Source organism: Parasteatoda tepidariorum, chromosome 2 (assembly GCF_043381705.1).
Source record: "Parasteatoda tepidariorum isolate YZ-2023 chromosome 2, CAS_Ptep_4.0, whole genome shotgun sequence".
Lineage (NCBI taxonomy): Eukaryota > Metazoa > Arthropoda > Arachnida > Araneae > Theridiidae > Parasteatoda > Parasteatoda tepidariorum.
Genome location: NC_092205.1, coordinates 40,918,853 through 40,931,210, shown reverse-complemented (window position 1 = coordinate 40,931,210; position 12,358 = coordinate 40,918,853). Strand labels below are relative to the sequence as shown.

At 27.1% G+C, this 12,358-nt stretch overlaps 1 protein-coding gene across 2 annotated transcripts in view; it reads right to left on the bottom strand.

Annotated features, from left to right (window-relative positions):
• LOC107452558 (uro-adherence factor A) overlaps positions 1-12,062 on the bottom strand; it is a 54,466-nt gene extending 42,404 nt beyond the window's left edge. The window contains exons 1-2 of one of the 2 annotated variants that reach the window (XM_016069050.4): positions 11,459-12,062; positions 5,437-5,593 (exon numbers count right to left, since the gene is read on the bottom strand). In XM_016069050.4, the coding sequence (XP_015924536.2) occupies positions 5,437-5,593; positions 11,459-11,475 (174 nt within the window). In that variant the 5' untranslated portion in view covers positions 11,476-12,062. Of the gene's footprint in view, positions 1-5,436; positions 5,594-11,389 lie in introns of both variants that reach the window. The other variant, XM_043046740.2, reaches the window with a different exon arrangement.
• Between the last annotated feature and the right edge of the window lie 296 nt (positions 12,063-12,358).

Genomic DNA, 12,358 nt, shown 5'->3' with positions numbered 1-12,358 from the left:
CGCAGTAATTTTTAATAGCATTTCTGTTGACTTAATTCTTTTTTCTTGGCTTTTTCTGGTAATTGAAAAACTGAGATGTTCAGCTTTAAAAAAATTTTTCAAAAATTAAGATTGATTTTTATGTTCTCTGTTTCGCTTTTCGACATTTTCAAAAACGTTCTTGATTCGCCTTGATTGGCAAAAACGTTCTTTTTAGAGTTAATTTATGAATACGTTTTTCCAGGAAATATTATTCTGAGCATTAAAATCTTAGTTTCAGCATTTAGTAGCAGAAAAAGAATTTGCTATTTGGCCCCAAGTGTACGGCGTTCAGTCGATTTTTTCTTCTTTTTTTTTGCCGAATATTTGGTTTTTGACCAAATCACAATAAATTACCACATTTGACCAAATAATATTCGTTGCGGAAATAAAAACGAAGGAAAAATAACTAGGATTTATGATAAAACTGTACCGAAATACCGTATCAAAAAGTGATTATTTAATTGCACAATTAACAATCACGTGTCGTAATAACATCATAGTTAAATAACGGGATCGTCAAAATCATGTGGAAAAGTATAGAAATAATTGGAAAAAAATATATTTATGCTGAACTCAGCACGAATAAAGCGTGTCAAATGCATGATATAAAATTTGCATGTTGTAATAGAATAATTGGAATTTTTTATATAATACGTGGTAATGCACAGCAATAACTGCCGAAAAAATTTTTGAAAAAAAAAAGAAAGAATTGCAGAAAAAAAAGATAAAAAATCACTTAGATTTAAGATGAAATCATCACAAATAAAGTGCACGAAAAGTGATTATTTAAATTTGCGATCTGAAACTCACGTCGTAATAAATATTCCGGATTTTTGAAATCACGCAGAAAAGCGGAAATAACTGTTTAAAAAAAATCATTTATATTTACTATAAAATCGGCTTAAAGAAAGCGCATTAAACGTACATTTACTAAAGTATCTGTTAAAATTGATTGACTTAAAAGTGCGATTAAAAATTGCCTTTTTTTAAAAAATTCTTATTGTGTTTAGAAGCTCTCGCGGGCCGCACTTCAGTAGTTGAAGGGCCGCATTTGGAACGCGGGCCTTAGGTTGTGTACCCCTATGTTAGACCAATCAACAACAATTAGTAGACAGCATCATCTACCATGTGCAGAGAAGATTTTTTTCTTTCTTTCCCAGCTGCCCGAAGCGAAAGATGATAGAGAAGATGCTGAAGGTTCTAAGCGGTGCATCCACCCGAGAATTCAGATGTCAGTAAAACGCTAAGTGTTTCTTCATTAATTAATTTTTTTCTTTAATAACTATTTTGTCAATTCAAGATTTTTATCAATAATAATTTTTCTTAATTGATCTGATAAGCAATGAGAACGTGATAAGTAATTATCACCTTTTTTTTTCATTGTGCACCTTTTCTTTTCTTTTTCAATTCTCTCCACTCCAGGTATTATTTAACTATTTTTGTTTTTATATATCTTTTGTAAAACAATGTGTTAATGATTTATCATCTGGTTTTTATTTGGTAAAAAGTAACATACTAATGTATTGAATATGACTTAATTATAAGGTTGCATTAATTATGACTATTATTGAATAGAAAGGTAATGTTGAAAACTAAACATTGTTTTCTAGGTATAAAATTTTAGTATTAAAGATTTTTTATTGATTCTTAAAACGATTTATGTTTAGTAATTATATTTACTTAACAGGCTCTGAATCAGGTTCTAAAATTATAAATTATAAAATTATAATTAAAATTATAAAATTATTCAAATAAATTTTAATAATTCGCATAAATATTTTTCTTCCCAAGAAATTAAAACTAAATTTTTTTACACAACGCAATTCAAACGATTTATAGCAGTAACTGAAATTTAAGATATAACATATATTATAAACAGCAAAATCTAGTAAGCTAAAGGGTATAGAAAATTTGTTTAGGTTAAAAGTTGTATTATCAGTTGTACTAATGCATTGCACAGTTTTTGCTTTTTTCTTTTCCTTCCAAATTTTAAAGCAAAAATTTTGTAAATAATTTTAAATTGCTATAAAAATTTTGTTTAATTTTTAAAAATATCTTTAAGTTATAGCAAAAAAAGTTAAGACAAAAAATTAGCTATTATAAAAATGTCCATATCTCCATTAACATTTAAACTAGGTTGATGAAATTTCGTGCACTTATTGCATATAATAACAAAAATAACTGTCAAAAGTTCTAATAAACTTAATGCTACATTTTTTTTGGCATAGGATATTCAAAAATAAATGTTTTCCATTTGTAATTTATTATCTGTCTCTCAAACATTTAAAAGTTTTAAATTTTTTTCATATTTGTCAGGAATAACCTAAACAATTCTAAATTTATTAAATGATTCTCAAAGTATTTTTAAAGAAAAATCAACAAATGTGTTAGTATAGAAGTCTTTCTATTATTTTGCTCAACCCCTGTACATATATATACATTAATTGGGCATAGGGTAGAAATTGAAAAAGGGTAATTAATTTACTTACATGCTTTTTCCAGATGATATATTGAAGGAAAAAATAAAATAATCGCTAAAAAAGTTACCAATTCATATAAGAGTAAAAATAAAGTAATACTGAAGAAGACTCTACTCTCATGATATAAAACAGTGAATCATCACTATTCCCCTCTATCGAAATGAAAATTAATTTTCTTTTAACTTAAGAGTAAATATTTTCTCTAAGATAATGAAAATTGAGTTCACCATTAAAGATTTTAGAAAGCAAAATAAAATTAAAAAATATATTTTTCTTCAACAATCCATTATCTAATAATAACAATAATAAAAAACAATACAATAATAACAATAATAATAACAATAATCTAAAAGCTTGCTAGTTCCTGCACATACCAGATAGGTTTTATTGTAGTATTTAATTCACTTAAAAAAAAAAATTATTAGCATTTTTATTAATGGAAATAAAGTATATTTGGAAATGCTGGATATCTTCTAACTAAAAAATATCAAAAAATAAAAAAAAAAATTTGATTTAAAATTTTTTCATCATGATGTTTTTATAGGTTTATAATCTAGATTTGAAGCAGGGTTGGCAAGTTTTTGACAAATGATAGTTTTTACCACAAAATATTTTCTTCATGTCAAAAGCCCAGATCTTTATGGCAAAGATTTTTTTTTCATTTAAACTAATTAAAATTTAAATAAAAAGTAAAACATTAAAATGAAAAAAGTTATAAAAGATATTTGACAAAAAATGACTAAATAATATTTATAAAAATGGGATAATGTATTTTTAAGGCCATGTAACAAAAAATATGCAAAACTAGTGACTTACTATAGCACGCTTTGACACAATATCCTTGATCACTAAAAATGCAATTTAGAATACAATTGTCGTTCCTCATTAATGTGAGTTTTCAATTAAAAAGTTACTAAAATAGATAAAACAGCAGTGGCTCATCAATTTTCTTTAGTTACAAATTTTGAGTGAAAATCTCAAGATTACATACAGGTATCCAAGTGTATTGTAAAAAATATAGATGCACAATGAATATCAATACCAAAATAAAATTTGCATGGGACACAATTTTATTATATATTTTTAATATTTTACAAAGTACAAAATTTTGATTTTCAGTTTCCTTGCAAATCACAACTTTTAACTTTCTCTATTTGATAGTACATTAAGACAATTATGTAAATATATACGTACATAATACCAAAATTGTTTCACTTACATGAGAACTAAGGTACGTAGTGATAATGTTTGCAGAAGACAACATTCTGCAGTAATATTTATAAAATCAGGTTTTTGACACTGCAGGGATAAAAACTGCATTTTTTCTAGCAAAAATCATAAAAAATTTACCTTTTTCTTTGTGATGTGTTAGGTTACTGCTTGTTGCACCATAACACAAAACAAAGAAAAAGGTAGATTTTTTATGCTTTCACTGAAAAAAATGCAGTTTTTATCCCTGCAGTGTCAAAAACAAATTTGTGATGTTATAAACATTACTGCAGAACATTGTCTTCTACAAACATTACCACTACCTACCTTAGTTCTCATGCAAGTGAAACAATAACTGCAAAAACCATATATCAGAATAAAATATCTTTTTTGTTGAAAACTCTTAAACAAATATATGATGTTTTTCTGTGCTACTTTCCATTTTGTGTAACTTTTGCACAGGATCAGCATAATTTATGTGCAGTGTGCCAACAAAATGGACCACCCTGAATAACTTTTGAACTTGATTTTCACGTTCTAGGACTCAATCACAATGACTTGAAAGGGTGACCAAAAATACACAAATTTCAAATTATGAATCACAATGCCGATATGTTATATTAAGAAATCTGACACAAAAATGTACTTTTTCTGAATAAACATACCTTTTTTTCCCAAAAGATTCGGATTCTTGAGCCCCAAAATATAGGTAGGGGTAGCCACAATCTGGGAAATATGATTCCAATAGTTTGGTCAGGAGCAAACTTCAAAGTATGAACCCGTTAATGCTAATTTAACTTTTCTGCGTATTTTCCCAATCTCGAGAACTTTTGAAGCAAATTAAAAAACTTATGCACACAATTATGAAACTCTTTTATCCAAATATAATTTCATGCAAAAAAATAAATTTCATGAAATACTTTATTCGTTATTGTTTTATTTAATAATAATCAAAAAAATATCAAACTGTTAGGAATAAAAAATTTTACATAACTTTAAAGTAAATAATTTTACAATCAGTTTACAATCAGTTAATCAGTTTCTGAGAAATCAAATTTTAAATATAAAACTTTTCAACCCACTTCGCTCAAAATTCTGTATTTTGCCATGTAAATTTAGATACTTTAAAATGTAAAAAACATATAATATAGCTCACAATTCAAAATTTTTTTTGACTAGTACTTAAATAAAGTTAAAAAAATTCACAAAAAAATTTTTTTTTCTGCATGAAATTACCTCTGGATAAACAATTTTCATAATTGTGCGCAAATTTTTTTAAAATTTCCTTCAAAAATTCTGGAGATATAACAAAGTATACAAAAAATAAAATTAATGTAAAGGGGTCTAAACTCTGGATCGCTCTCTTGACCAAACTATAGAGACCATACTTCCCAGGTTGATGTTACCCTTCATACTTCAGGGGTTAAAAATCCGAATCAGTTAAAAAAAAAAGCTATGTTTATTCGGAGAAATTATGTTTTTGAGTCTGATTTTGTAACTAAAAATATTATCTGCACTTGTCAATTAACATATTTAGTGTCACCCCCTCGAACCATTACAATTGAGTCCTAGAACGAGAAGATCCGATGGTTAGGGTTGCCCCCTTTTTTTGCACTGAACATTTAAGCATAGTATATCGTTGTGAAAAAATGATATGAAAGAAACACAATAATGCAAGTTAAAATATACATATATTTATATCATTTTATAAAAAAATACCACTTACTCCAGTACACCACTTATAATGAGTTTGAAAGTTGGCAACGGTTACAAACTTCTTGAAACAACCTATCATAGGACAAAAGAGCTGACCAACTTCATCTAACTCCCGAGCCCATTCTGCTCTCATCTTGGCTGTAATCCTCCGAGCCTTAGCGTTTGCTCTAAAAATATTTTTTTCAAAAATTAATAACTAATTAACTAAATTGATAAAAGAGTACATTTATACAAAGAGCTAAGAAAATATCATTCAACACAAAAAAGTCAAAAATTAAGTAACAAAAACAAATTGCTGAGCTATTTTTTTTTTTTTTTTTATCAGTGACACGATAATATGTGTTATTAAATATAATCTAGCCTAACCTATCATTCCATTCTCTTTGATTCTGTTTTGCTCCAAAGGCAGAAATTGAAAGAGTTCAGTGTTCTGATGTCCCATGGGTAGAAAACCTACCTCACCTCTAATGGAACACTTTTCTTCACAGTCAAAGTTTTCAGTTAAACTTTTTTCTTATCTGATTTCTAGTAAGTATAAAATGCTTAGTAGTCTGTAAACAGAGATAACTCTCAATCTTGAAGAATAAAAGTATGTAATAAATTACTCCAAGAATTGAACATTAGATATCTTACATTATCATTTCTTTAATTAAAATATTGGCTTTGTTAATATTAAAAAATATATACAGTAAAGCCCAATGTAATAAATACGGCATATAACGAGAAGTCTACAATTATAAGGAGTTTCCAAATCATTGTCAAAAAATTAATGGTAAGGATACAAAAATTATAAACAAGCTGAAAATTATTAGCATACCCCTAGTGTGAAATTTTTCTTTTTTTGTTGAGGGAGCTGTTAAGGTACAGGGATGAGAGTAGTCAAAAAGTTAAAAAGAGGAAATCCAAGAATGAATATACAATACAGCCAGGGTTGGAGTTTTTGCCGGCCAAAAGGGTTTTTTGCCAGGACAGTGGCAAAAACTGGTAAGAACCGGCAAAAACCAAATTATCTAAATTGCTGATTAAATATTATTACAAAATACTTGAAACAAATTTAAATCAATCCTAAGGAATAATAATTTTGATACAATCAGGGGTCTGTCTAGATTTCTCTGAGAGGTACCTATTTTTCGAAAATTTAGACATAATTTGTGAAAAATTAAAAATTATATTAAAAAATCAACACAAAAACATGGTAAAAATATAGATTTATCATTTCTTAAAGGATACAAAAATAAAATTTTATGAAAAAGTATTATGTGAAACTACCGTTTTTCCTAAAGATAAATTTGTGAAACTATCGTTTTTCCTAAAATTGAATTTGTGAACGTACCGCTAAACGGTAGTAAATTCGGCCTGGACAGACCCCTGACAATACATGAAAAAATTATTTTTAACATATTAATAATTAATAGGTATAAAGGCAATAATTTTTAAAAGATTGAAAGTTTTAGACCTCTTTTCATTTTAGAATCCTTAAATAAATGTTTTTTTACAAATAAATATTATTATTTGTATAATACTATTATTATTATTTATTATAAAAAATTATTATTTGTACAATAATTAACTACACATCTTGATAGATATTTTATGCTTAAAATTATAGTTATATTAATTTAAAATAAGTTCATTTCACTGGAAAAAAAAGAATAATCACAAATTTTCCAATCAATAATGTTTTAAACTACTAAAATGATATATTATTACATTATCATTTAATTATGGAATAATAATTTTGTTAATTTTTTTGTAATTATTTATATTTATAGTATATATTTCAATTTTAGGAATAATTTTGTATCAAAAATGTGTTTTTGTCCTCTCATCTTGGAAAATATAGGTTTTTGCCACTTTTTGCCCATTTGCTTGGCAAAAACCTGTTTTTGCCAGGACGGTTTTTACCGGTATTTGCCATGGTTTTTTCCACCTGCGGCAAAATCTTGCCAACCCTGAATACAGTAAAACCTCCATAAAGCGAACATTCTTGGGACCGAAAATTTTTTTCGTTTATGAGAGTTGTCCGCTTACCGGAAGGGTAACATAACGAAGTTTAACACTGTAAATTGTTCTTAGAATACTTTCAAAGATGTAGAAATAATTAAATAATTTACAATAACTATCTACAAGGATATTTATTTAAACTTTAAGAACGATGAAATTATAAAGAAGTATGATATAAATACATAATTCTAGATATAGCTACAAATAAATAAATATAATTTTCTTATTGGCATAGATACTCAAGTCAGACATATGATACCGAATAGGAGCTTTCAGTCCTCAGTCAGTTTCAATTATTAGGTTTACATCCCCTTACACCTACCTATCATTTTCACAGTCAAGTCATTAGGACCTATGGAGTTGATTATTCACAATTGATCAGCTATCAAGTGTCTAAATAAGTGTTTCATTTATATGAACACATCAAAGATTATATTTCTGTTCTCTTTTTTACCCCAGCTGTGTTAAATACAGTCTTCAAATTTATAAGAAAATTAAATTTGCAATGGGGAAGAAGCATTGAGAGCATTTAAGATGTCATTTCAACTACAGGGGTCTCATAACCTGTGTGGTCCAGATGAAAAAATCAAAAGATGCCGCTGTTCGAATTATTTAAGGAGAGCAGTATCATTCTTTCCCCTTTCTTTACAGGGATAAGGCAAGATGACAGGAGATAGATTGATTCTTCAGGAGTGAAATAGCTTAACAATATTTTTAGTTATGGATAAGGTAAAAAATTTACATGTTTTAAAAATAGTGAAAAGTTGCAATTTTTTCCTTTGCAATTTAAAGCAGAATTTTTTCAAATTTAGAAAAAGTAGTGTCCTGTTGGAAGAGATAGAAAATAATGTTTCAGGACCAAAATGACTGTCCGCGTTGGGTTACGGTAGTGTCCGCTTTGTGGAGAATGTACATAATGGTTTATTCATAGAAGATTCACGGAGAATTAAAAATATGTCCTATTGAGAGGTGTCCGTTTTGCAGGAGTGTTCGTAACAGGTTTCACTGTATATATATATATATACATACATACACAAAAATTTGACAAAAAAGTGCGATTTTTAAACTTGTAAACTATTTGATTATAAATCCCAATAATTAATTTTAAAATTGTATGAATATGAATCACATGCTGAATAGGCAAATTATGAGGTAAAGCAAATTATGTCTGACACACAAAGAAAAAAAGAAAAGAAATTATAACTAGGCAACCTTTTAATCGTCAGCTAAAGTCATACACCAGTGTGTTGTATTTTTGAGAAGAAAAAAAAAAGTTTTATATTTAAAATTTCATTTCTTGTTAACTATTCGACCGATTCCATTAAAGTTTAAAATTTTATAACTTACTATAACTACCTTAAAATTATATAAAAAATTGCATGCCTAACAATTCTTAATTTTTCGACTATTATCAAATAAACAATAAAATGCTATAAATAATTATTAAAAATTATTATGTGGAATTAATTATCTTTGCGAAAAGGAATTTAATAACGGTATGAAAAAATTTTCCAGTCACTTCAAGATATGGGAATATAGGCTGAAAAATAAAATTAATAATTATAGGCCCAAGCTTTCGCCTGATCTTCTGACAAAACTATTCTTTGCATATTGTGGTCCCCATTCTTATTTTGATGAATCTGGATTCCGTTTATTGCTCATTTGAGAAAAATGTTAAGAGTGACATTAAAAATTCCTTATTTTTGTAATTGCTTGTTTCGCTATTTTTTGTTTTCAATGTATGTTTCCTTTTTTATAAATATTTGTGACTTTTTATACATTAAATATATTAACATAATAAATATTTAATGTTTACATCACAATTTAAATATGCAAAGCCTCTTTCTCCTACTGCGTGTCACAGTCAGATAAAGTTGAGTTTAGTCCGCCTGACATCTAAAGGCAATTGTCATGTGGCGACTAAGTAAAATAAAGTGGCTACCAAAAACAAATTACCATTATTCACTACCACCTATTTATTATTTAATACCCCATCCACACCTGCTTCCTGGAAATGCATCCGCATAATGAGCATAAAAACAGTTATTTTTAATAACTTTTGTTTATTTTTTAATTAAATATTTAACAAGATGTATGGTAATGGATTTCATATAAAGAATCTTTAAATAGGCTAAATTTAAGCACAATAAAATTCAATCTTAAATTTTTTTCAACCCATTTAAATGCAAGGATTTCATTTTTTCATTATTGCCTGATATGACATTCTTTAATGACTTTTTCTATCCCTTTCAATTGACAGTTTGTTTCATATGGTTTCTGATGTAGCTAACTTTGTATTTTATTAAATAAGATTAATTGATTAAAAGAAACTTCTTATAGAAGAGCTGTTAGATTTTAGGTTGTTGAAAGATGAATTGGGAGTAAAAAGGCAGATGCAGTATTTTGACTTTGGTGCACCTGTATACTACATGATTATGAACAGAAATTGGAATGACAAAAATAATCAGTAAACCCCTAAAAGTAATATTTCAACAACAAAAAAAAATTAACAATAAATAGCTCACTTTGCACAGTAAAAATTTATCAAAATGTGTAAAATTACGTAATGATGAAGTTTATTTTCAAAAATTTTTAAATTATGCTCTTATACTATATTATGCATAGATTTAAAATGTTTCGCTCATTATCAAAACAAGAGAAAAAATTTTAGTATATAAAGATAATTAAAGACATGCTAAAACACAATCTGGGCAATTTTAGTAATTCAAGTAAACTAACAAAAAATTATTAACAAAAACTAACGTAACTTGGAAACTTTTCTCCATAATTTAAACTGAAATTTAAACTGAAATTAAAGGTGCATATTTATTTTTTAAAAAAAAGGGTATTTGTTTAAAAAAGTTATAATATATAAAATCACTTAAAAAATTTATTAATATCTTAACCAGTAACCACTTTAGTTTAACCAGTTGAGAATAATCCTAATAAAGTAAATATTTGTAATATTAATTAGAATTTAACTTATAAACACAGATAATATTGCCAGTATGGAATGATTATTTAAACGCTGAATTTTTTTCAAAATAGAATATGAATAAAAAGGCAGTGTTTTCAAGGGGTGGCAGCTTATATTTTACAAAAAGGGAAAAGAGGGCACATTTATTGGGATCATAGGGCAGGCAGTGCAGGCTGCAATTAAAAAAACGCTTAGGAAGAACACAGCTCTAAATAAACATAAATACGTAATTTTTAAATGTTTACATATAGCAATCCTGAAAAATATCTCTGGAAAACAAATTAATTTTAAATAGTTTCAGTTTAGCTCATTTCTCTAAAAATGCTTCACGAATGTTAAAAAGAAAATGGTTACAATTTCTATGTTTTTTTAAACTCATATATATCATATAACTTACTAATTTCATATATGTGAATTTATAGTAGCTCAATTTTAAACAGTATATGACCTGTGCCCTGGGGGCCCTGTACGCCATTAAGATGGCCCTCAGCTAATGTAAGCAATTAAAATGATTTCCAAAAAATATAAATAAACTTAAACTTTTCATTTAAATAGGAAATATTTTGAATATTTAAATCCAAAGAAGTTCTAAACACAGTTCAATTATGTATTAATCTGGATATAAAGGAATTTTTGTGTATGTTTCCAGAACATATATTTTTAAAAAATTGTCCAACCTATGCAATCCTTATAAAAATATCAGCATGAATTTAAACAAGTAGGTATGTCACAATTAAATTATTTTTTAGGAAATGTCCAGAGGAAACTACTTGTAAGCTATTATATGAATAACATTATCAAAAAACAACTCATATAAAGCATCATTCAAAATGCAAGCAATCGTATATTTAGTTGCATCACATGATAAAATATATATTTAAATATTTTATCTACGTAAGAAAGCTTCATATTTAACAAATATTAAGTTAATTTCCAAACATTATTTAAAGTTAATGAATCACAAAACTATAAATTCACTTACTCAATGTCGTTATAATCATTAAGAGAACTAGGTTTGTTTACATTTACAGTGAAGTTAAACATAGCTTACCCAGCTTCTTCTTTCATGATGAAATTAGATAGGACACTAAGACAATTGTCTTCTTATTGAAAATAAAGGTCTGTTATAAAATTCATTGGAAAGTACTGTTGATATAATCCATTTTCCGAAAATATAAGAAAGCATATACGTTTAAAGCACTGTGGATTTAAGCATAATACAAAACGAAAACGTGTAATGTAGCAAAGGTAAAGATCCGATTTAATGTCACACAAATTCAAACTCCTTTTTCATATTGAAAATAATAATAACAAACAGCAATGATACCGAAACAATTCAAGTTACGAAAATACAATAATATTTATTACGAGTTACGTTAAATGCAAAATACATGATACACTATTCCCAAACATTGCATTTTTTGATTTTGGATTGGTTATTTTCTTACTAAAGACATCACTTTAACTGGTATTTTTCATCCAATCACAGGTTAGACAACGTAAACTGTTTTTACTGTATATAGCTGCTTCTAATGGCTTAAATATTGAACGGTAACAATTCAATAAACGTCACAATTGGCAATCAAAATGGGCTGTAGGTGGCGTAGAGTAGAACTCTCTTCCTATGGCAATACTACAACTGCTTTCACCATTAGCCTGTGGCCATTTACAAATAGATTAAAAACTTTTTAGTTCTAAAACCATATAGACCTGAAAACTACATTAAACATAGTTCTAAAAGAAAATGTCGTGAAAATTTAAAAGAAATATTTGATGTGAATAACTTTCGATGTAATGATCGAATTATCACGTTCTAGGACTCAATATATTAATGGTTCAAAGGGGTGAATTCAAATAGTCTAATTAATGAGTGCAAGCGATATTTTAAGTTACGAAATTAAGCACAAAAACAAATTTTCTAAGAATAAACATAACTGTCTTTCAACGAATT